This window comes from Macaca nemestrina, chromosome 15 (genome assembly GCF_043159975.1).
Source record: "Macaca nemestrina isolate mMacNem1 chromosome 15, mMacNem.hap1, whole genome shotgun sequence".
NCBI lineage: Eukaryota > Metazoa > Chordata > Mammalia > Primates > Cercopithecidae > Macaca > Macaca nemestrina.
Genome location: NC_092139.1, coordinates 1,522,237 through 1,547,901, shown reverse-complemented (window position 1 = coordinate 1,547,901; position 25,665 = coordinate 1,522,237). Strand labels below are relative to the sequence as shown.

Below are 25,665 nucleotides of genomic sequence, written 5' to 3'. Positions count from 1 at the left end.
CAAGCAGCAAACTGCACCTTGAGGTCTCCTCCTATGATGAGAAGATCACGGCAGAAGCCGGCACATGGGGGAGGCAGGAGAACCATGACACCAGCTCTGGACGCCCCTCCTGTCTGGGCTGGACACCGGCCCCAGGCAGTTTTCACACTGAATCACACCACTGCCCACCCCTGTGCCCTGGACCCTCCACAGGGCCAAGCGGGGGATGCTGTTCCGGAGAAGCAGCTGCTGCCCACCCACAGAAAGTCTCCTCTTCCAAGCCTGACAGTTCCACAGGACTGAGGCGACACTCTTCCTGGTCTCACAAGTGGTGGCCAAAGCCCAAAGCCCCCAAGGACCTCATCACCTGTGCACCACCTACTCCATTCCCCTGGCCCCTCAGAAGCTGCCCCGGGGCTGCCCAGCCTGCAGGGGCCCAGCCCTGTCCAAGGCAGCGCGTGAAGGCTGCCCTCGGCCCTGAAGGAGACCCTTCCCATCCCACAGCTTCTCCCGGCACCAAGTAGTGGTGCTGCGGTGTCCGAGCTCCCCGTCTGCCCATAGGAGCCCCGCCATCACCCACAGGAAGCAGCACTGCAATCTCCGAGCCTCACTCTCCGCAGGACACCAAGAGCGTCAGCATGCTGTCATCCACAGAGCCCCGTGACGGGCATGTGCAGGGCTGTGGCTTGTCACAGCTTAGGACCAACTTTGGGCAGTTTGTCCTCTCCATGGGTGCAGAGCTTGGAAGAGTCCCCAAGAGACGCCTCTGTCCAGGATACACTGGATGCCCTGCACCCAAGCTCTGCCCAGAAGCTAGCAGTCGCTGGTCCTTCTTTGACTCTGGGTGGCCAGGACGCCTGGGGGAGGGAGGGTGCTGGCCCCAAACAGCCCCACAGGCCATGTGGACTTCCCAAAGGCAAAGGGGCCTTGTGGCAGACCTGTCCTGAGATAGGAGCCTCAGCCCCGAGCCACAGCAGGAAGCCAGCAGGTCCAGCAGGCACCCCGGAATTTACTGGAGTTGAGGCCTGGGCCTGATGCTCATTCCGACACCTGGAGCCTGATCAGCTCAGCATGTCTGGCTCCCTCTCGCATGAGCTGAGCGATGCAGCAGGGCAAGGCCTCGCCCGCGCCCAATGCTGACGCTTCCACCTGGTCCAGCTGGCAACGATGTGTGAGACACCGAGGCCTGTGGCCGGCTGCCAGGAAAGGAGGAACCTAGACTGCTGTTCACCATCTGAATACCCCGTGACTTACCAGCAAGCAGGCCACTCTCTCACACCTCCACCAGGTTCCCCTCCCAGGTAATCCTCCTCAGTCATAAGGAGGAACTCTGCGAAGAGGCCTTCCAGGGAGGAGCCTCTGAACCTGACTTTTCTTCTTTTTTTTCTTTTGAGACGAAGTTTCGCTCCTGTTGCCCAGGCTGAAGTGGTGCGATCTCAGCTCACCAAAACCTCCACCACCCCGTTCAAGCAATGCTCCTGCCTCAGCCTCCCAAGCAGCTGGGATTACAGGCATGCATCACTACACCCGGCTAATTTTTTTGTATTTTAGTAGAGACGGGGTTTCTCCATGTTGGTCAGGCTGGTCTCAAACTTATGACCTCAGGTGATTTGCCCGCCTTGGCCTCCCAAAGTGCAGAGATTACAGGTGTGAGCCATTGCGCCAGGCTTTCTCTTCTTCTCATCATGTAAGCACTATGAAGGAATAAGTGAGGCTTTTTTTTTTTTTTTTTTTTTTTTTTTTTTTTTTTTGAGACAGAGCCTTGCTCTGTCCCCCAGGCTGAAGTGCAGTGGCACGATCTCGGGTCGCTGCAACTCCCGCCCCTCGGGTTGACACCATTCTCCTGCCTCAGCCTCCCGAGTAGCAGGACTACAGGTGCCCACCACCACGCCCGGCTAACTTTTTGTATTTTTAGTAGAGACGGGGTTTCACCGTGTTAGCCAGGATGGTCCTGATCTCCTGACCTCAGGTGATCCGCCTGCCTTGGCCTCCCAAAGTGCTGGGATTACAGGCGTGAGCCACTGCACCCGGCCAAGGTGCTTCTTTTAACTCCAGATGTGTGCACCTGAAAGTCAGCCAGTTATGTGACGAACAACTCCAGGCTGCAGGGGAACGTGAGCGCCGGCCGCGGGGTGTGCAGGGAGGAGGGCGGACCACCAATGCCCTGCCATACTGCGTGGAGTCCACGGGATGGAGACGGATACTGAGGGGAGCCATGAGTTGTGGTCTGGTGACTGAAGTCACAGAGTAATGGAGCTGTTCCGAGCTGGGAGCTGAGGTGCAGACTCCTTTCTCACGGGCCTCCTATGGTGAGAAGACCACAGCAGAAGCCGGCCTGGGCTCACAGCTGGCCTCCAGCCAGAGAGGGCATTTCTGTCCTACCAAAGACTGCAACAATTCTGAACAGCAAGGGGCCTGGAGGGACAGGATTCAGCCCAAAGCACCACTGGCCACACGTTTCCTCCATGTCATCCCCTAGCCTGGCCGTTTAAGACCCAATGCAGACAGCAACCTGCAGAGCTAGCCCGTAGCCCACCAAGCTAGCCCAGTCGTTTAAGGCCCAGTGCAGACAACAACGTGCAGAGCCAGCCTGTAACCCACCAGAAGCCCAGAGGACACGTGGGCGTGCACCTGAGCTACTACCCAGACCCTCCAAGGAAACTTCTATAGCCAGAGGCACCTCAAACAGCAAATCCAGCTTTTCCAATAGCTTAGAATTCATTATGACATATAAGAATTTTACCACAGGCCGGGCGCGGTGGCTCACGCCTGTAATCCCAGTACTTTGGGAGGCCAAGATGGGTGGGTTACCTGAGATCAGGAGTTAGAGACCAGCCTGGCTGACATGGTGAAACCCCATCTCTACTAAAAACACAAAAATTAGCCAGGTGTGGTGGCGGATGCCTGTAATCCCAGTTCCTTGGGAGGCTGAGGCAGGAGAATCACTTGAACCTGGGAGGTGGAGGTTACAGTGAGCCGAGATCGCGCCATTGCACTCCAGCCTGCGTGACAAGAGCGAAATTCCATCTCAAAAAAAAAAAAAAAAGAGAATTCTAGCATGGTGGGCTTTGGAGATGGGTAGAGGGAAAAAGGAATAGGGCTAATGTGGCTGGCTTTTAGGGAGGCAGGGGTGAGAAATACTAACAACTTAAAGCTCTTTATAAAGCAAAATGAGATGAAGTCCCTCTCCCGCCCCCCTCCCAATTATCTCATTCCACAAACCTATGCCTTTCGGTTCTCCCTTCCCCTGGTGGGCCTGGTTCCTTGCCTGGCATCACCACGCACCAGGAATGCAGGCAGGAGGCTCTTAACACCCAGATACGGTGTCAGTTCTACAAAACGTTCCAAGCTGGCAAAGGGAGAAGCCACTGACTCCTCCCGTCTGGAGGCCTCAGGGGAGGTGCTGTCTAGACCGCACGATCCACTATCCATTCACAAGCCAGTCAGCAACTACCACCTGCCAGAGTCCCTGCCATCACCTCCCACTCTGTGGGGACAATAGCATCCACTTCTTCCACAACAACAAAACAACAAACCAAAGATAAAAGCACGGCACCCGCCGTCATGCTCGCCACCTTTCAGCACCTCTCGGCCCAGCATTCTAAAAGTGCTGGGATTACAGGCGTGAGCCACCACGCCCGGCCTCGGGCCCAGCATTCTAAAAGCCAGGAACTAATCTTTAAAGGAGCCCAGGACTCAAGAAAATGGCATAAAATACGAAGGAATTAGCTACTCGAGGTTGAAACACACTTCCCTAAAGTAACAGCAGCATTTAGAGCTGCAGGTGGGAGTACACACAGCCTACCTCTAACTGGCCCGTCAGAACAGACACGTTTTCCCCTGTTCGCATTTTGTGTTTCCTTAAACCAACTACGAACTTCTGGCAGAGGCGGTGACTGCCTGGGAAAGGGTACGACAGGATTTTCTGGGCTCATGCTAATACTGTGTAACTTTATCACATACTTGTCAACTTCTGCAGATGTACACAATATGCATTTCAGTGCTTGTAAATTTTACCTCAAAAGGAAAACAAACTAAACAGGTATTAAACTCTTTTATCGCATAAAAAACAAGAGGCATTGGAGGATGAATGGAGGGAGATGGTGAGGAGCCAAGTCTGGAAAGGAGGAAGCAGTGCCCAGGTGCTGCACACACTGCTGCGTCTGTGCATCCGTGTGCTGAGGGGTGGGCGATGGTGCCATGTAGTTTATAGTCTCAAAGAAATTAACAGCTCCCTCTTCCAAAGCAAGATAATGAGAATCCCACACCTTGAGAAACACAGGGGCTTTCTATGGTGACTCCCCGAATGGCTTTGCGGCTTAAAAAGCTCCAACACCTAAACTCATCGAGTAGGGTGAAGAATGAGGTGACACCAGGCTTGCTAAATAGTATTGTTTATTAAGGCTTGTATTCTCCTAGAGGAAAAACCCAATGTCGTCCAGGACTCCATTCAGGCAGTAACAGTTCAGAGGAAGTGACACGCTCTAAATACAAGTCTAATGATACAGCTGAAACATTAACTCAGAGGGTCTTATGGAGCAAGTAGTTTTCAGAAAGCATCTGCTCTCTAGGACAGTAAGGATCCTCTACAAGGGCACGTGCAGATCCAGGCGCTGGAGCGTCAGGCATGGGCACCATTTTCATGCTTCAACTCAAACTCCAGGTGGTAGTGAGCTCAAAGGTCCCTCATTCCACAAAACATGACAGCAAATTCATTTTCTAAAAAAGTTTTGTTTTGTTTTTACCCATTCAACAGGAAAAAAAAATTAGACACACACAGTGAAATTTACACCCAGCAGCATCCCCCATCACACCATCTGTACTACCAGACCCTACACTGAAAGCTCAGCATTATTGGTATAAAATACTAAGACTGCATTAGGATTCTTAAGAAAAGGGTAAAATTTAAAAAGATGTGCAAACAACGAAGAATGCCCGAACCTGAACCAGACCGAAGCACCTTCCAATTCCTCCCCACATCATGCCCCAACACCATCCAGCCCAACCGGACACCAGGACAGTGAGGGACGGGTGGCCGTTCAGTGGGCAACAGATCTGGAAGGAAAAATTTTCCAAAAACAAAAAAAAAGTGTCTCCCAAATTTAAAAAATTAAAAGTTATCTGACTAGTAGAAAAATCAAATGGGTAAAATAGCACTTTAGACAAATAAAATGACAAATCAGAATGAACAAGATAATCATTAACCTTTTGATTTCAGTATTTTCAAGAGATTTTATCAGAATACTCTAAATGACAAAATGACTCATGGTTTCTTATGTTTGCTATGAAGCAATAAAGGGATGAGAAATATGAAGTCTCATAGAACAATATCAAATGACCGTGAATTTAAGAACATAATTTCCGCCAAAATAGATGCTTTGTTTATAAGGATACTTGTATTTCACATTAGATCAGTCTGATTGATAAGCTGACAAAAAAATACTCCTTTATTAGTGACTTCTACAAGATTATAATACATAGAAAAAGTACAAATAAATGCAGATCCATCTGGGCAAAAATAAACGACAAGAAAGGCAAAGATGCAACACTCAACCCCCGCAAGGGACGACACACTGGAGCTGACCAAGCACACGTGTTTTAAACTGTTTTCAAAGTCAAACGTTAGAACATGTAAGAAACTGGTTCGTCCTTATTGTTTGTTTCGATTCTGCCGTTCCTGCAAAAAGAAAAGACAGCAATTGAACGCGCTGAGTAACCACACAGATGAACCCTCCCAGAAGTGGGGTCCACGGCTGCCCCGTAGCTGTGCCTGCAGATCTGGAGGCAAGACCCTGGATGGCACCCAGGCCGCACCAGCACACAACTCTGAGCTGCGATGAGCCTGCTCTGTGGGGGACTGGCCACACTGGGCATGGCATTCTCCCCACCCCCTCTACCAGGAGAAAAGCATCACCCACAACGGTCACATGGGCTACTTGTCTAATGGGAAGCCTTACTTCCCACAGCTGTCTTTCCCTCATGTGCCACTATCATTCCACATGGAAAGACACTTAGCAATGTGAAAATCTCTACACTCAGAGGGAGGAGCTGGCACGACCAGGCTCTCAAGCAGGCCAGGGAGACGGAAGCTGTTCTTCTGTATTTTATCTCATTTAAACTCAGTGGCGCAAAGGACACCAAAATCCTTCCAACTGGCTAACAAAGTGCTGTGTCATGTGGCTAATGAAGGGTAGGAGGACCCGTGTGGGCCTGTCCAGTTCAGGCCCTTCCCCCACTTCCCCATGGCTAGACTGGCTCAAGGCAAAGCTCCTCTGACCAGGTTTGCTGCCGACTCCCGTTAAGAGAATCATCTTTTCCAGAGAGTGTATGACACACAAGCTTGAGACTTACACCCGAATCTTTTCCCACACTGGCCTCCCTGAGTAGCAGTGTCTAGAAGCCCCTTCAGTCTCCTCACAAGGCAGCATCCAAAGATGAAAATGTGTGATCTAAGGAGCACATGCTGCACCACTCAGCTAGAGAGGTGTCCCAGGCCGAGTGTGGTGGCACGCACCTGTAATCCCAACTATTTGGGAGGCTGAGGCGAGAGGACAGCTTGAGCCCATGAGTTTTCGGCTGCAGTGAGCTATTATCTGCCCTGCACTCCACCCTGGGCAACAGAGAGAGACCCTATCTCAAAATAAAAACAAAACAGAAAGATGCATCCGAGGCACCTCCATCCTCGTCTGGCCCCTTATCTATTAAGACGCAAACTAATAAAGCCAGCGGGTGGGACACCCAAACATTTAACCTGAAACCTCCTCTTTTGTTAAAAATGGACTGAATGTGTCTTCCGGTTAATAACAAACTTTGCTGGGCACTGGAATAAACACCAGCCTCCTCAACTGTGGCTGCTCTCACAAGCCGCTGTGGTGTTCTCTGTCCCGAGAAGGCTCCAGAGTATTTGGATTAAGGACCTGGATAGGCAGGTCCTACTCTTAAGAATTAACATTTCCTCCCTACCCTCAAATGTAAAACTGGAAAAATTAAGAACTCTATATTTTGCATTCTCTTAAAAATTCTGTTTAAAAACTCTCTTCACAGGCTGGGCGTGGAGGCTCACGCCTGCAATCCTAGCACTTCGGGAGGCCAAGGCGGGCGGATTGCCTGAGCTCAGGAATTCAAGACCAGCTTGGTCAATATGGTAAAACCCAGTCTCTACTAAAAATACAAAAAAAAAAAAAAAAATTAGCAGGGTGTGGTGGTGGGCGCCTGTAATCCCAGCCACTCTGAAGGCTGAGGCACAAGAATTACTTGAACGTAGGAGGCAGAGGTTGCAGTGAGCTGAGACTGTGTCACTTCACTCCAGCCTGGGGGACAGACTGAAACTGTCTCAATCAATCAATCTCTTAACAAAAGAGGTATTGCTGTTCCTAAAAAGCAAATGCCAATCTCTTGAGTTCAAACTAGCTGATGTTAAAGCCACTCACAGGGAAACACCCCACCTCCCTTCAGCCCTTATAAACAGCTACAAAGTTTACTGTGTGCTCTTTAAAAATACTATTCCTCATAAAATTTCTCAAAAAAAAAAAAAAAAAAAGACAAAGAAGTACAGCTTGTTCTTTCGAGGAATGCTCAACAAGCATCCAGGAAATGCTTATGCCTGAGATTCTCTCTGCTCTTTACTTCGTTTCAAAGAGCCTGCCCGGAGGTCGATGTGGGGTCGGGTCGGGGGCACCTGCCGCCAGGGCAAGGACAGTTAGTCTGAGGAACTAAGTGATGCTCACCATGTGGAACGCTCACCACTTTCACTGTTTTAAGCTAAGAAGTTTCTAGATTTTTTTAAAACCAAAAAATGTATCAACCCAGGACTTGGTCTGACTCTGCTGACATAAAAGCTACTGCTGTCCTAAGAAATCAGTATGTTTCCAAATTTATAGCTGGACAGCAATCTTGCAAAATGCTAACTCTATTTTACTTTCTCAACGTTCAACTTGTTTATGAGCTTTAGAGCAATGCGGCCAAACTCTAAATGACAAAGAAAAGGTAGGTCTGTTCTTCGAAGTCCTGAGAGAACCTTGAGAAAACTGCCCGGGGGCTCCACCAGCACAACCGCAGTTTACAACCAAGAGGAAGGAGTCCCCACAACTCCTTCCTCTGGTGAAGCTTCCCCACAACTCTCTCTTCAGTGCACTACTTTGTTCTTAAAACTGCACTGACTCGGCCGGGCGCGGTGGCTCACGCCTGGAATCCCAGCACTTTGGGAGGCCAAGGTCACGAGGTCAGGAGATTGAGACCAGTCTGGCCAACATGGTGAAACCCAATCTCTACTAAAAACACAAAATTTAGTTGGGCGTGGTGGTGGACGCCTATAATCCCAGCTACTTGGGAGGCTGAGGCAGAAGAATCGCTTGAACCTGGGAGGCTGAGGCTGCAGTGAGCTAAAGTTGCACTATTGCACTCCAGCCTGGGTGACAGGGAGATTGTCTCAAAAAAAAAAAAAAAAAGCTATTTGAAATTCCACCAAATATTAACAAATCAGGTTCTCATTTGTCACTTTCAATAATATGAATTAATGTTAACACTGACCCACACGGGCCCAGAGTTTAACAGTTTAGGGAGGGTTACCAAGGTCCGTCCAGTGACACTCCACTGGCACCGGTGGCTCTGTTGGACTTGCCTCGGAACACCAGAGGGGTCTGAGGAACACCTAGATCCTGCAGGCCGACACTCACAGGCCCTGCAGGCCGCCCACCAAGATGCTTAACCCAACACCCGACACTAAAAAGCAGTTATCTAAGGATCAAGTTTTTATAATGCAAGTTGTAGGACACTAGAATTTTAAAAACACCAACCAGGTCAGGAGTCCGCACACTTTACGAAAACCCAAGTATCACGGTATTTAAGAAGAAAAACTGCGCACACACACACACAGCCAGCTTCCAGTGTAGCCAGCTAAGGACCTAAACCTTCAGTAGCAATTATCCCTGCAAATTTAGCAATTCAGTATTTATTTTATACCTAAAAGAGCTATGTGTGTAATCCCAGCTACTTGGAAGGCTAAGGCAGGACAATCACTCGAACCCGGGAGGCGGAGGTTGCAGTGAGCCAAGATTGCACCACTGCACTCCAGCCTGGGCCACAGAGCAAAACTCCATCTCAAAACAAAACAAAAAAAAAGGGCTAAAACACAGAATTTCAGTAACTAATTCAGAATCCAGTAACTGGAAATAAATGACATCCTCTTCTCTTCTCACAAAAGAGAGGGACTGATAATTCCAAAGTTCTACAAGCCCCAAGTTTTTCAGGACTTGCATAATGTTAAGACTGCAGACAGTGCAGGCCTATATATATATATATATATATATGGGGATATACATATCCCCATATATGCCAAGTACACGCCTTTTGGCCCAAAATACAATAGGACACTTGGCGCTCACAGGTGAATAATCCCTTTAACATAGAGAACTGAAAAAGCACTGAAAACCCATCTATTATCAACTGACATTTCAGGAAGAGGTATTTCTTTAAAAGCAGGAGACAATCTCAGGATGAACTCTCTTGAATAAAGGAAGCATTATGAAGTATGTCAGCAGCATCATTTTCCCATTGCTGGTGCCAGTTTATGGGCGTCTGAGCCCTTCTGAGGAGCAAACACACTCAGTCCTGTCGTACATCACACGAAGGCACAGACTCAGGAGTTTGGCTACAAGTATCCCAGGAAATCAGGACTGTCTCAAAAAGGCCCAATCAATGGATTTTTGATACAGGATCCGTATTTGTTATTATAAAATGTCTAGATTCCAAACCTACCCCACCACCATTTTCTTTAGGACCTAGATGGAGTGAGTTTGTTTCCAAAAACTGCAGGATACTGGGTTTTTAAAAGAAAAATAAAGCAACAACCTCCAGATCACAGACCGGAACTTTCCAGCTGCTGAGGGTCAGTGCCCTGGGAAACAAGGGCCCTTGGCCAAGTGAGGTCTCGATGCCCTATGTGCCCACTGCAGTGCTGCGTGAGTATCACCTAAGCGTTCCTCACGGACAGAGGCTGGGAAGCACTGTTCCAGAAAGTATCACGACTCAAAAAGGAGAGGAGAAAGTTACCCTCAAATTCTACACAGTGTACAGAAAATTCTACAGTGTACAGAATGTGTACACTGTGGCCCCAATTATTCAATTATAGGTGGAGAGTGATCAAAGTCGTTTGGTGACATCCACTCAAACATCATCACTGGTTACTAGCGGTACCCTCCGCGGGGAAAGCCCACGAGGCTGCCAGGACCTGGGCCCGCCCACCCGCGGCCAACTGGGAGCTGCCTGTCAGGAGACTCAGCTTGGCGGACCTGCCGCATCTGCTCACCACCAGGCCACCTGGTCTAAGTGCAGCACCAAGGACACATCTGCATGGCAGCTGCCTGCAACACCCAGACTCACCTTGCGCACCACTTCCTCCTCCTCCTGGCGCTTCTCGTAGTGAGCAAAGTCGTCGAAGATGGAGGTTGTGTGCTTGTAGGAACTGATAATTTTCAGCACTTGTTTTGCTTTTTCTAAGGGCACCTCCTGGGTGTCCCGCGAGTTTGTGACCGGTTTGTTGTCGTTATTCTCCAGTCTGATGTGCCGGAGCTGGTTATTGGGCACATCCTTAACAAAAATCCACTTGACATCAAATTTCCCCTTCCACTTGTCCTGAGACCAGACCCCAGCACTGGTGCCGTAGTCCACGGGGGACTTCATCTCGGCCACCCCACAAAAATGCCCACTCCCATTGACGCTGAAGAGCAGGTAGACGGGCCCCTTGCTGCTCATGCAGCGGAAGGCGCTGTCCAGGCGTTTGTTGCCGTGCTCTGTGCTACACCAGATGGAGTACTTAATGGAGCGATGGATGTCATCCTCAGAGTAGCTCTTGATGATGAACACACGCCCGCTTTTCAGATTCCAGTCAAACTCTTTAGGGTTATAGCTGTGAGCAGCCTTCAGTTTTTCAAGGACAGGGTGGGATTCGACGCTGGGGGTGGAATTAGGCTGGACATTTCCAGGAGAGTTGCTATCACTGCCAGCCCCTCCACTCTGCCCAAACGCCGCATTTCTGTTGCGTGGGGCAACCCAGCGGGTCTGGGGTGGCTGCTGAGGGCTCTGATACTGCAGTTGAGCCACAGGTGGGGGCTGTGCTGGGAGAGGCTGAGCCACCTGCTGGGGCTGTGGGGCAGCCTGTGGGGAGGGTGCCTGTTGGGGGACTGGGGCCTTTGGCACAGGCCCCTTGTTATCCCAGGTGCCAATGTCCATGTTATGCTTTATAGGTGGAGGGGGCAGCGCACCCCCCAGGACAGGCCCGCTCTTTGTTTTCATTTTAGGCTGTGGTTTTGCAGGCTTGCTGGCAATGGCAGCCCATGAGGTCGGCTTTGAAACTGGCATGTTCACATTTGTCCCACCGTTGCCAGAAAGGACACCAGTCAGTGCCACGCTGCTGACAACGGAGCCCACCGTCTTGACAGCAGAGGAGCTGACGTCCCCAATCTTCAGGCCAACCATGCCCTGCTCCAGGCTGTTCATCCCGGGGGCCTTGCTGAGGGTGTCGCTGTGAAAGCCTGGCTGCCCATCCACCACAGTGCCACCCAGGGAGCTCGGCGGGTAGGTGTAGCTGCTCCCATACGCAGAGCTCTGGGTCTGCTGACCTTGAGACCCACTTGTCCCCCATGCTGAGAACGCAGGGTTTTCAGGGAAAAAATTAAACCTGTGCTGATAGATGTTGTTCCCCAGGCCCCCAGGCTGCCCAAAAACAGCATCGTGCATAAAATGATGGTCTCCGTTACTGAGCTGTCCGTAGGTGGTGAGGTATGGGATCGGAGGGTCCCCTGCAGTGGACCATGGAGCCTCATTGAGGGAGTAAGGAAATCCAATGGACGGCGGGTAATAGCTGGACAGGTAGGGGTCGCTCATTGAGGGGTAACTGTTACTCTGAAAAGCAAACGTGACAAGTTACAGCACTTCCACAACACGAGGAGGTGATGAAAATGCCAACCACCTCTTGCTCAAGCACAGGCGGGGTAAAAGTAAGACCTGCACAGCACTGGGCCACTCCTTCCAGAAGGAAAGCTGTGGTCGCCAATGGGAGAACCAAATCAAGACAGAGAAATTAATGATGAACACAAACCAGGGTGTCGTCTCAAAATGCGAAGCATCATTTGCAAAGCTCTGAATTCAGGCTAAATGACTAAGCTAAGCCTCTCTAGAACTGGCAAGGGAGCAGCCCCTCCCTCTACTCTTACCCACAAAGGAATCCAGAGTTAGGACTAAACCCTTGCCCTGCTGACAATGCTTATGACGGACACGGACGGCATCACGGGCACTGAAACAGCTTTGTAAGGCAGAGATACTTCATTGGCAAACCAGGATGTGCGGGGCTGTGAGGCAGTTTGCTCCAGAGAACAGACCCTAAGCTCACTAATTACTCAGCAGGCCCCAGGCGCCCACCTCTGGGCCTTGACACTCCTCCTGGGACACTCTTCCATACCTGGACCAAAGCTCTCCCAGACATCCTTCAAGGGCGCTTCAGAGGCTCCTTCCACACACCCTTCCTAGCAGAGAGCCCCTGCCTCTAAGTCCAAGGGGGTTCACATTCCCATGATTTCCTGGGTACAGCACTGGGCTCTTGGAGTAGGCCCCTGCACAGAGGGCCCTGGCTGGCTCCAGCTCCTTAGCCAAGAGAAAGCATCCTAAGTGGAGGACTCTGCACTCCGGGTGCAGAGCAGCCCTTGCTTTGGATGCCAACTCACCTGGGCTTCCTTGTGAAAACATGTCTGTGGTGACTGGAACCTCGGAGAGTGGTTTTAAAGTGACAGAACCTTGAGCCAAAAAGGTCTGCTAGAGAAGGTGAGTGCTTGAGTGCCCCATCGTAGGGGTCTCGGAAGAGCTGCCCAGGGCACAAATTTAGACTTAAAAGTCAGCAGTTCTGGGACGGCACCTCCTTGGAGAGACTCAACCAAGGGTCTGGTCATGATTGGGCCCCTCCAATACTGCCTTAAAATGGCTTTCGTGTGAGGGGTGTGTGTGTACGTGCATTCGTGTGAGGTGTGTGTGCGTTCGTGTGAGGTGTGCTTATACGCACACACATGCACACAGGCGGGCGAATCGTGTGAGGTGTGCTTATACGCACACACATGCACACAGGCAGGTGAGAAGGGGTCCGGTGTGATGCAAGAAGGCTCCCGCCTAGATGCATCGTCTAAGAGTGTCAAAATGCTATTACAGAAAACAGAGCAGGAAGTAAAAAACACGGAGCTCTCCAGTCTGTGATGCCCGTTTTTGGATTTGCAGTTTTCCTGCTCCCCTCCCCCCAGTCGTCCAAGTAACCAGAAAGTTCTACGTAAAGAGAATATGCTCCAGACCTCATCTCCCAACCTCATCCCTGCCACGCTGACCTTTCATGTTGGCATCAAAGGCCACACTATGAAGGATAACAGCACCCAGTCGGGCACACCAGGTGGGAAGGCAGCTGAGGCAAGAGGGAGACTGGGATCTCAGACAATGAAACAGGCCTGCTTCACTGGAGGGGTGACCACAAGCAGCTCTCCCTGGGGGCAGTGTCCCTGACACCAGCCAACACTGGTGGACTAATGAACCAGTGACCTAGCCACCACTTCCTGCCTCCTGCTCCCATCCTAGAAACCAAGGGCTTCAGAAATCCTATTTTCTAATTTTCTTCCTGGTGACTTCTCCACTTGTGAGCAGACAATTCCAGAACCTTTTTTTTTTTTTTTTTTTTTTTTTTGAGACAAAGTCTCACTATGTTGCCCAGGCTGGAGTACAGCGGCGAGATCTCAGCTCACTGCAACCTCTGCCTCCCAGGTTCAAGCGATTCTCGTGCCTCAGCCTCCCAAGTAGCTGGGATTACAGAAGCACACCACCACATCCGGTTAATTTTTGTATTTTTAGTAAAGACAGGATTTCATCATGTTGGCCAGGCTGGTCTTGAACTCCCAACCTCAGGTGATCCACCTGCCTCGGCCTCCCAAAGTGCTGGAATTACAGGAGTGACCCACAGCGCCTGGCCCCAGAATCATCTTTCAAAATGCACTAACTGCTGTTTCCCTGTAATACAAATTTGAGATTCTGGGGGTATAAGAAGACAATTGAGATGCTTTCAGTGTTGTACAAACATGAGATTAACCTGAGCTTATTCTCCCTCAAACAACTTCCATGATGCTGGCTCCTTTGCTGCAGCCTTTCCCTTGGGTGCTGCCCTGGCCAACAGGCCCAGACAGGAGGGTGAGCGAATCAGGGGGCGGTCTGTGCAGAGAACTTGCTCCTTGAGTCGCTGGCCACAGGTGCCTTCAAGGACGGCAGGCAAGGGGACAGTGCCCCCACAGGGAAGCCAGCCCTCCTCCTCCCATCGGCTGGACACATGCTCCTCAGCAGCGCTGCAATCACAACACATCCTCCTTCTCACACAAAAAGAGCAGATGAAAAAAAAGACCTCGATGGCCGTGTGGTACTGTAATCCACTGGGCCACAACACCAACCAGAGGAGTCAGGCCATGGACACATATGCCCAGGAACACTTCTGACTACATTTAAAGCCTTAACCAAGACAGGACATCACTTACCACATGAAAAAATGCACATTACATTAAGCATGTAACATCCTGAAAATCCAATTGAAGCATTAAATAGACACACCCAGCACACAGGCCACACAGACACAGAGCCCACAAATGACCCACCCAGCTTCCCTCTACCCAAGGTGCAGGGCCTACAGTTCTAGCTGGTACTCTGCAAACCCTTCAGCTCCAGATCACCACCATTCACACCCTCAGCCACAGAAGATGGTGACACTAACCAGCTCTGCCGGCAGCCCTAAACCCTCCTGACACTTCTGTCCTCACCGGGTTACAGGGCCACACAGGCAGGCTGGATGTAGTGACCTGCGGTCCTGTGGGCCCGATTTCCATTTTATCTCAGTCTTACTGACAGCCCATTTCCTGTTACATCTGCCATCTTTCCTTCAAAACTCTGAAGGTAAAGCAGCAGGTTAATTTGTAATGCTATGTGAAGTAAGTCATTCTGCACATAAGAAAACCTGGAAATGCTGTCCTCTGCCTTCTTTATGAGCCACCTGTCAGGCTGCTGTCCCACTCTCCTTCCCTGGTCAGAGAAGCTGTCCCACTCACAGTCCTGGTCACAGCGCGTGGGAGACAAATGGAAACACAGTTTGGGCTGCCTGGAAAACACACGCAGCCTCCTTTCAGGGCCTTTGATCTCCCTTTGTCTCACACACAGTCAGGCACAGGTTCAGCGCTCACTTGCTGCCAAGTGCTGGAGGCGAGCTGTGCTGCCCCCTCAACATTCCTTAGTGCCATGGCTCCATGGGCACTGAGTTATGAGTGTGAAAGTTTACTCCTCAGGGATATAGTTGCATTAACTCCGGCCACGGTGGCTCACACCTGTAATCCCAGCACTCTGGGAGGCCAAGGCGGGCGGATCACGAGGTCAGGAGATCGAGACCATCCTGGCTAACACAGTGAAACCCCGTCTCTACTACAAATACAAAAAACTAGCCAGGCGTGGTGGCGGGCGCCTGTAGTCCCAGCTACTCTGGAGGCTGAGGCAGGAGAATGGCATGAACCCAGGAGGCGGAGCTTGCAGTGAGCCGAGACTGCACCACTGGACTCCAGCCTGGGCAACAGAGCGAGACTCCGTCTCAAAAAAAAAAAAAAAAAAAGAACAAATTCAAAGCTTGCTTTTTTTTTTTTTTTTGGAGACGGAGTCTCGCTCTGTCGCCCAGGCTGGAGTGCAGTGGCTGGATCTCAGCTCACTGCAAGCTCCGCTTCCCGGGTTTACGCCATTCTCCTGCCTCAGCCTCCCGAGTAGCTGGGACTACAGGCGCCCGCCACCTCGCCCGGCTAGTTTTTTTTGTATTTTTCGTAGAGACGGGGTTTCACCATGTTAGCCAGGATGGTCTCGATCTCCTGACCTTGTGATCCGCCCATCTCGGCCTCCCAAAGTGCTGGGATTACAGACTTGAGCCACCGCGCCCGGCCTCAAAGCTTGTTCTTAACACATTACTACCTCTGAGCAAGCATATTTTGGTCCTGGTAAATGAGTGGCATAAACAGACCTTTTAAGGACAATACAGGCAAAACCATGATCCTGCTCCTCTGCAGCCACCTCCACAGAAGACTGCTAAACACTTTCCAAGCTAGGCACCTCACTGCAGCCCCTGCGGAGAACTGAAGACCTCATCGAAGAAAGCCTAACACGTTTTCGGCCGGGCACGGTGGCTCAGGCTTATAATCCCAGCACTTTGGGAGGCCGAGGCAGGTGGATCATCTGATATCAGGAGTTTGAGAGTAGCCTGGCCAACACAGTGAAACCCAGTCTCTACTAAAAATACAAAAATTTAGCCGGGCGTGGTGGCGCGTGCCTGTAATCACAGGCACTTGGGAGGCCGAGACAGGAGAATCGCTTGAACCCGGGAGGCGGAGGTTGCAGTGAGCCGAGGTTGTACCACTGCACTCCAGCCTGGGCAACAAGAGCGAAACTCCGTCTCAAAACAAAAAAAGAAAAAAGAAAAAGAAAGTAACACATTTTAAAGGAAAAATCAGAGTCCCCTGACAAAGGAAAATACAACTTTAGATTCTTAAGCCTCCTCCTGTGACTAACTTAAAACTGATAAACAAAATAGACACTCAAAGAATTAAACAAAACTTTAATCAGGGAACATATTATCTCCAGGTTACTCGAAAATCCAAACAGTAAAACACAAAAAAGCCCCAACTCTACATTAGAACTAGGCCGGGCACAGTGGCTCAGGCCTATAATCCCAGCACTTTGGAAGGCCGAGGCAGGCGGATCACAAGGTCAGGAGTTCGAGACCAGCCTGACCAACATGGTGAAACCCCATCTCTACTAAAAATACAAAAATTAGCCGGGCGTGGTGGCAGGTGCCTGTAGTCCCAGCTACTCAGGAGCCTGAGGCAGGAGAATCGCTTGAACCTGGGAGGCGGAGGTTGCCATGAGCCAAGATAGTGCCACTGCACTCCAGCATGGGCAACAGAGTGAGACTCCGTCTCAAAAAAACAAACACACAAAAAAGAACTAAGAGCAGTTTTACATATTTACTCAAATTTAACGACATTATAAAAAAGAAACTTCCATCCGAATGAACAGAACCATTTAAGTTGAAGTTAAAATGTTTACTTCCTGTATCCATTTTTCTGAGATAGAGTTGGAATGACCAAGAGGAGAGACTAAAGCAGAAATGATCCCTTCAGAAGCCCAAGAGGAACAGAGAGAAGCATCTGCTTAATAAAAAAACACACACACAAATAAATTATGTAAAGGGGAAAAGTATCGAGCGTACTGCTGAAAAGTGAGGGAGTGACATGGCTCCTGGGAACCAGCTCTGACCCAGGACAGGGAACAGGCCTACCAGGATGACCTGCGGCTCTGCAGGAGAAGCCTTAGAGAGCGCAGAGAAAATGTTAGAGGAAAATAACCAAAAAACGCTAATTTACCTACTTGGCTGCTCACTTTTCAGATCTGTTTTCAGGACTGGTCCTTCTGAGGCTGCAATTTCAGCCCCTCAGCTGGTGGCATCAATATGCAGAGACAGCAGTTTCTGACAGAATTCCTGCATTTGTTTCAGCAACTTGCCAATAAGAAGCATGTTGGCCGGGCGCTGTGGCTCAAGCCTGTAATCCCAGCACTTTGGGAGGCCGAGACGGGCGGATCACGAGGTCAGGAGATCGAGACCATCCTGGCTGACACAATGAAACCCCGTCTCTACTAAAAATACAAAAAAATTAGCCGGGCGAGGTGGCGGCACCTGTAGTCCCAGCTACTCGGGAGGCTGAGGCAGGAGAATGGCGTAAACCCGGGAGGCGGAGCTTGCAGTGAGCCGAGATAGCGCCACTGCACTCCAGCCTGGGCGACGGAGCGAGACTCTGTCTCAAAAAAAAAAAAAAAAAAAAAAAAGAAGCATGTTAAGATCCCACTGTGTCCTTCCAGCTGTGTTTCTGGGAAGCCGCTGTGATGGCAAATGCCTACTTAGCAGGCTCTGCCACTGGGTATTTTAAGGAAGCCCATATTTTTAGATGTAGCCACAAGAAACTGACACTCCCCGGCTGGCCCTCAGGTCATCCTGGGCCTACCAGAGCTGCGCAGGCACAGCAGGAAGCCCTGTGCCAAGCGTCTCCAGGCTATTCTCAAGGAACTCCTAGACGCTCTGATGAGGCATTGTGTTCAGGGAAAAAAACCACCCAAAATCTGATGAGCAGTTTCATCAGTGTGTGATCAGTGTACTTACACAAATGGAGACGTGTGACAGTGGAGGCAGTATCCTTACCACACACTGAGGCCGTAACCTGTACAATGTGTGACTGTACTGAGTAATAGAAGTAACTATAACTTTAGTAAGTATGTGTGTGTCTAAACATATCTAAACACAGAAAAGGTACAGTAAAACTTCAGTATAAGAGATCAAGAACGGGACACGTGTACACTTACGGTGAATGGAGCAGGTAGGCCTGAAGTTGCTCTGGGTGAGTCAGGGAGTGAAAGTGAAGGCCTGGGCCCTCACTGGACACCACTGTCACCTTTAGAAACACCGTCCACTTAAGACTACACTCAATTTTAAAATTTTCCTTTCTTCAATAATAAACCCTAGCCTACTATAGCTTTTTTACTTTACAAACTACTTTTTAAAAAGCTTTAAAAGTTTTTGACTCTTTTGTAAACACAAACATATCACATATCTGTACAAAAATAGTTTTTCGTTATATCCTTATTCCATAAGCTTTTTTCTATTAATTTTTTTTTTAACTTTTTGAACTTTTTTGTTACAAATGAAGACATGGCCAGGCACAGTGGCTCATGCCCGTAACCCCAGCACTTTAAGAGGCCGAGGCAGGGGGACTGCTTCAGCCCAGGATTTCGAGACCAGCCCAGGCAACACAGTGAGACCTCATCTCTACAAAAAATCAAAAATGAGGCAGGAAGATCTCTTGGGCCCAGGAGGTGAAGGCTGCAATGAGTCACCACTGCACTTCCGCCCGGGTGAGGGAGAGACCCTGCTTCAAAACAAAACAAAACAAAACAAAAAAAACCAAAAAACCCAAAAGGACACAAAAAACACACATATTAGCCTAGGCCTACACAAGGTCTGGATCTTCCACCTCCACATCTTGCCCCACTGGAAGGTATTCAGGGGCAACAACACACATGGAGCTGTCATCTCCTGTGACATCAATGCCTTCTTCTGGATTCCTCCTGAAGAACCTGCCTGAGGCTGCTTTCCAGCTAACTTTGTTCTAGTAAGTAGACAGAATATGCTCTTAAAAGTATAGTAAATACATAAAGTAGTAACAGTCAAGTATTACGCACTGTACGTAACTGTGTGTAACTGTAGGTGTATACCCTGGTATGACTGGGGCAGTAGCTTTGGTTACACCTGCAGCACCTCAAACACGTGAGTAATGCACTGCCCTTAACATGGCAGCTCCAACATCACCAGGTGACAGGAATTTTTCAGCACCATCATAATCTTATGGGACCACTATCATACTGTGGTCTGCTGCTGACCAAAACTTCATCCAGCAGCACAGGTACAGGTGCCATCTCCCCCATGCCCAGGTGGCCTTGGTAATTTCTGTCAGTGGGGTCACAGCAAACACACTCAGTCTGTTGGTCAGCCAGTGCGCAGGAGGCCTGGGGGGCCAGCGGCATCTATTCCCAACTCAGGCATCATGCAGAGGCAGGGTCTTCTAACTCTGAGTAGGAACTGTTCTGGGTCATTTCACAGTCTTTCCTTTCAGAAAACAACAGAAAACTGGGAAACTAGAAGTCCCTGAGCAGGCAAAGCCTCAAAAGAGAAAATCAGCCAGGCACCATGGCTCACGCTTGTAATCCCAGCACTGTGGGAGGCCGAGGCGGGCGGATCACCTGAGGTCGGGAGTTCCAGAACAGCCTGATCAACATGGAGAAACCCTGTCTCTACTAAAAATACCAAGAAAAAATTAGCCAGGCGTGGTGGTGCACACCTGTTTTCCCAGCTACTCAGGAGGCTGAGGTAGGAGAATCACTTGAGTCAGGGAGGTGGAGGCTGCAGTGAGCTAAGACTGCACCACTGCACTCCAGCCTGGGCAACAAAAGCGAAACTCCGTCTCAAAAAAAAAAGAGAGAGAAAATCACAACAATCAAGCCCAACCCAGAGCCCTTCACTCCCAGTTCCTCTGCTTCCCCCAACTCCCATTCGAGTCATAGACTAGAAGACAGATACTGAGCGGCTACAGTCGCAAGCACCTCAGGGGCAACTAGGACTGAAACTCTAGTACCAGAAGCACAGCAAGGTGGGTGAGGTGAGGCCTCTCTGAGGGAAGGACCCCCACCACATGGCAACAACCCTTCACAGCCCATTACAAGTTAAACCAACCTAACAGGCAGGCATTCGCCTAAGACTTTCTAAACCATTCTAAGTATTACAGTTTCACACAAAACACAGGAACCAAACTAGCCTCCAACTAGATACTACAAACCATACCTGGATTTTTCTCTTTTAAGTACCCATGATTAGGCTGGGCACAGTGGCTAATGCCTATGCTCCTAGTACTTTGGGAGGCTGATGTGTGTAGATTGCTTGAGCCCACGAGTTCGAGACCAGCCTGGGCAACACAGGAAGATTTCATGTCTACTAAAAATTTAAAAATTAGCTGGGCGTGGTGGCACATGCCTGTAGTCCCAGCTACTCGGGAGGCTGAGGTGGGAGAATCACCTGAGCCCGGGAAGTCAAGGCTGCAGTGAGCCGTGATCACACCATGCACTCCAGCCTGGGCAATGGAATGAGACCCTGTCTCCAACAAAAAAGGACCCAGGGCTGATAGATCTGTTCACTATCGTAACCGTGGCCGTGGCTCCACAGGCATGTCTGTTATGTTCACTATCGGAACTGTGGCCGTGGCTCCACAGGTATGTCTGTATAAATCAGAAGTTATAAAACTGTACTGTATACATACAGAGCTAAGACACCCACTGACATAAAAATAATCTAATCCATTTGTAAAGAAATCCTCCCAAACAACACAAAAGCTCCGACTTTATAAAAATATTTTTGGCCGGGCACGGTGGCTCATACCTGTAACCCTAGCACTTTGGGAAGCCAAACCAGGAAGATCACTTGAGCCCAGAAGTTGAAGACCAGTCTGTGTACAATATACACAGACCCTGTGTCTGCAATCAACCAACCAACCAATCACCAGGTATAGCGGTGCACGCCTGTAGTCCCAGCTATTCAGGACGCTGAGGCAGGAGGATCGCTTAAGCCCAGGAATTTGAGGCTACAGTGAGCTATAATCATGCCCCTGAACTCTAGGTTGGGTAAAAGAACAGGACCCTGTCTCCAAAATATACACATACATACATATACACACACATATACATAGACCTACACACACACGCATACATTTTTAGGTGTACTGATGCAACCTCCTTTCCCCTTTATTGGCTAAAATTCAGTACATAATACTATTAAAGTACTAAAATAATAACAACAGTAGAAAACAAGATATTCAAAAAATCAATTCATTTAACTTCCTGCTATTACCTCTATCCAATGCCCATCACTGAAGTCAAGTCAGTTCTGCCCAGAGGGGGGCCAGATTCTCAGAAGGCAACCAAGAGACAAGAAACAAAAGCAGGGTTGGAGCGGGGGGCAGGTCTGCCAAGGCTCCACCTGTACAAGGTTTCCTGGTCTCCAAGCGGCTTGATTCGCCAAGTGCAGTAGGAGTGAGGGGGACGAAGGAACATTCTAAGTTCTAAGACACCTTAGAAAAGGGCAGTCTAATTTTATTCCTTCACAGAGAAGAGGTGAAGCCTGGTTTTACTTTAAAACATGCCCAGTAGCTGAGGGCTATTTGGAGCGGCGAAGGAAGGAATGCGAGCATCTGCTTTGTGCTGCCCCATGAGGCCTGCTCACCAAAGTGAGGAGCTCACAGAGGTGCAGCCTCTCATCCAAGCCACTGGCCTGGAGGCAGGGGAGTCTGGTTCCTGAGTTGGACTCTTAACCAGATATGGCTTCTCTTGGGAGTTTTGCTGCAACAGTAGCACAGAGGAGAGAGAGCAGCTCCCAGTAGATTTTAACCAGGGCAATTGTATTCCCCAAAAAACATCAGCCAAGATAGTTTTGCTTGCTACAACTGGGTATGGGGAGAGGGAGTTGCTAATGGCATCTAGTGGGTGGGAAGCCAGGGAGGCTGCTAAACATCCAACAATGCACAGGACAGCCCCCAAAACAGAATGTTCCCATGCAAAATGTCCAGTGCCAAGGCAGAGAAAGCCTGAATTACCTAAGAAAACAGGGCAGCTATGACTCACTGGGCCCTGCTGTATCAGGTACTGTCTCAGCGCTTTATGTACACCATCTGATGTCATCCTCCCAACAATTCTACAAAGAATTACTCCTCTCTTTCTTCCACAGAAAAGAAAGTTGAGGCAAGAGAAGGCAAGCCACAGACACATGCCAGTCAGTGGTGGAGTTAAAAGTGAAATCAGGCTAGGCGTGGTGCCTCACGCTTATAATCCCAGCACTCTGTGAGGCCGAGGCAGGTGGATCACCTGAGGTCAGGAGTTTGAGACCAGCCTGGCCAACATGGAGAAACCCTGTCTCTACTAAAAATACAAAAATTAGCTAGACGTGGCGGTGGGCGCCTGTAATCCCAGCTACTCCTGAGGCTGAAGCAGGAGAATCACTTGAACCCGGGAGGCAGAGTTTGCAGTGGGCTGAGATCGTGCCATTGCACTCCAGCCTCAGTGACAAAGAGTGAGATTCTGTCTCAAAAAAAAAAAGACTGAAAACCAGGCAGCATCTGGCTCCACAGTTGCTCCACAGCCCAGCTCTCAGCTGCTTCCCGAGACCACAATTCCAATCATCCACAGCGAAAAATAACCAGTAAGCTTCAGAAACACACACAACTCCACTGCATCAAAGGCAAGACACATCAGTGACCCACAAAAACTGGAGCCAACTAGACCTGTTTGCATCCCGGCCCCACTGGGATGCTGCCTCCTCCACGGGGTAAATCATTTTCATCCCACTCATGCCCAAGGTTAACAGGAGGCACATCTTCATGAGCATTCTATCATTTCTAATACTTTATAGTCTGCTGCTTTGTTGTTTAGGATAATTTAAAAATCAGAAATGACAACAAAGGTGTGTTACACGACAATTAAAACCAACTTAAAAACAAATATATGCTAACAAAATAAACTCACCTGATTGGACTGTCCAGTAAGGTAGGGCTCAAAGTCATTGTCATGAACTGTATCCTTCTGATGTAAAGAACCATTTTGTACTAGAACAAAAAGTTGCAAAATATTACCCTCAAATTTTAAAAGATTACTTTTAAGCACGGAAGTCAAAGTTAGTAAAGTCTACTTCCATCTATTTCTAGCAGAAATTATGCTTTTATTTTAAAAGGAATAAAACCAGTATAGAACTGAGGTTTACACAACTAATTAGAAGGGTGACAGGAAACTTTCAATAATTTAAGCTAAATTTTAAATAAAGGCTTAAACATAATTTGGTGAGATTGACCAAATTAAGTGTTAACACATAATGCAAGGAACACATAACCAGGGTGAAACTGACATGGTCTAATAAAGACCTATGTGTGGCAAATAGAAGTGGAGCCTCCAAAAACCCAAATGCAGAATGTATGCCCAAATGTATGGCAAACTGAGGGAAGAAAACTTAGGAGGGAAGGGGCTGCAACTGAAGGACTACTGGGAGTTATTATCTGACTCTCCACAGTGAACCCCAAATATCTGAGACAGGTCTCAGTCAATTCAGAAAATTTATTTTGCCAAGGTTAAGGACACACCCATGACACAGCCTCAGGAGGTTTTGACAACACGTGCCCAAGGTGGTCAGGACACGGCTTAGTTTTATACATTTTATAAAGGGAAACGTGAGAACAACCAATGTAAGATGTACATTGGTTTGGTCTGGAGAGGCAGGACAACTTGAAGCAGGGAGGGGGCTTCCAGATCATAGGTAGGTAAGAGACTGCATTCTTTTGAGTTTCTGATTAGCCTTTCCAAACGAAGCAATCAGATAAGCATTTATCTCAGTGAGGAGGAATGACTGAGTTCAGTCCTTTGTCCACCAGGAATTTCCTTGTGGGCAAACTGTGGGGGAGGTATGTAACTTTTTATGTCTTAGAAACTATCTTTTTCAAGAATAGAAGGGGAGGCAGGTTTGCCCTAAGCAGTTCCCAGCGTAGCTTTCTCCCTTTGGCTCAGTGATTTGGGCGCCCGAAGATTGATCTTCCTTTCACACCACTTTTCTTCCCACTGTTATTATGCTCAGTCAGAAAAAGAAAGCAAAGGTAAATAAAGTGCTGGGCCTTTTCCAATCTTAAAACACGATGAACCACAGTATTTGTTTACACCTGAGCTGACACACAAACTAGCTAAAAAAGTGTTTCAATTTTCACACCAGTGCGCTCTGAGGGTTTATCCCAAGCCATAATGTCACAGGAGATGCTAACAGACTTGGAAAACGGGCTGAAACTACCCGGGATATGGAGCTTAGCCTGCAGAACCTCGGACTGCCCCTCTCCTAGAGCAGCCCCTACTGGGCAGCAAAAGGCAAGTCGCTCGTCCCCTGCGGCCATGTCCACCCCACAAAGCCTCCTCTCCTACCTCCCCTTCCCCAAAGCAAATCCATGATCATGCAGTGGGCAGAGAAGGGCCCAAATTACTCTGAACACTCATTTAAAATTTCACTTCTTGAGAAGCCCTTGTCTTCGACCTGCCAAATCTCCCAGAATCGTCACACAACCTCAAGTTTTATCTCCCTGAAGCTGGCGGAAGAGAGAAAGTTTCCGGTCCCAGACGTAGCTTCCTGGACCGTTCCTTCCCCGTCCTCCTCCACTCCAGCCCGCGCCGGCCGTCCCGGGACTCCGCTCACCTTTATTATCTTGTCCTTTTGTTCTCTGCACCGCCGCAGGCCGGGACGTGGGGTACACACAACCCGCGGAAAAAAGGAAACACAAAGTTATTCACCAGAGAACTGGTCTCCAGCGGGCAGCGAGCTCGGCAGGCCCTGAGGCGCGGTCACGTGCGACCCCGGCCCCGAGACCCCGGCCTCCGCGACCCCGGCCTCTGCGGTCCAGCCCAGGACCCCAACCCAGCCCCCGCGACTCGGCCCCGGCCACGGCCCCCGTAACCCGGCCCCGCTACCTGGGTGTCCACGCTGGTGGCCGACATGCTTCATGAACAACTAGACGCGGGGCCGGGGCGCCCGCCGGCTCGGGCCTCCCCGAGAGGCCGGGCCTGTCACCCTAGCTCGCGCGGCCCCGGGCCCCGCCGCCAACTCCCCGGGCGCCGGCCGGGCGGCGGCGGCGGCGGCTGCTGGGCGCGCGGGCCCCTGACAAGGCGGCGACGGTGGTGAGCCCCGGACGCGGACGCGCTGAGGAGGCGTCGACTCCAATGGCGGCGGCGGCGGCAGCGGCGACAGCGGCAGCGACGGCGGCAGCCGGGAACGAGACTGCGCAGCGTCAGCGCGCACGCGGGGCAGGCCGGGAGCACCGCGCCGGGCCGCCACGCTTCGCGCCTGCGCGCTGCTGTCTTACGGGACAGATTTCGCTCCCAGGTCGTAGTTTCGCGCGGCGGGGCGGGGGCTGCAGCCGGCTGGGCGGGGAAGCCCCGAGCCGGGGAAGTCACGTGGGGCGTGTCCGGCGGAGCCGC

General features: G+C 50.0%; 1 protein-coding gene across 2 annotated transcripts; it reads right to left on the bottom strand.

Annotated features, from left to right (window-relative positions):
* Positions 1-4,357: 4,357 nt before the first annotated feature.
* LOC105470504 (YTH N6-methyladenosine RNA binding protein F1) lies at positions 4,358-25,449 on the bottom strand. 2 transcript variants are annotated; one of them, XM_011722581.2, is made up of 5 exons: positions 25,159-25,449; positions 24,887-24,911; positions 23,188-23,267; positions 10,360-11,880; positions 4,358-5,656 (listed from the first exon to the last, which is right to left on the bottom strand). In XM_011722581.2, exons 1-5 carry the CDS (start codon positions 25,183-25,185, stop codon positions 5,630-5,632), a joined length of 1,680 nt encoding a protein of 559 aa, XP_011720883.1. In that variant the 5' UTR covers positions 25,186-25,449; the 3' UTR covers positions 4,358-5,629. The 2 variants fall into 2 exon arrangements, with proteins under 2 accessions (XP_011720883.1, XP_070935166.1); XM_071079065.1 differs by having other exon boundaries at positions 24,887-24,950; positions 25,160-25,449.
* Positions 25,450-25,665: the final 216 nt, after the last annotated feature.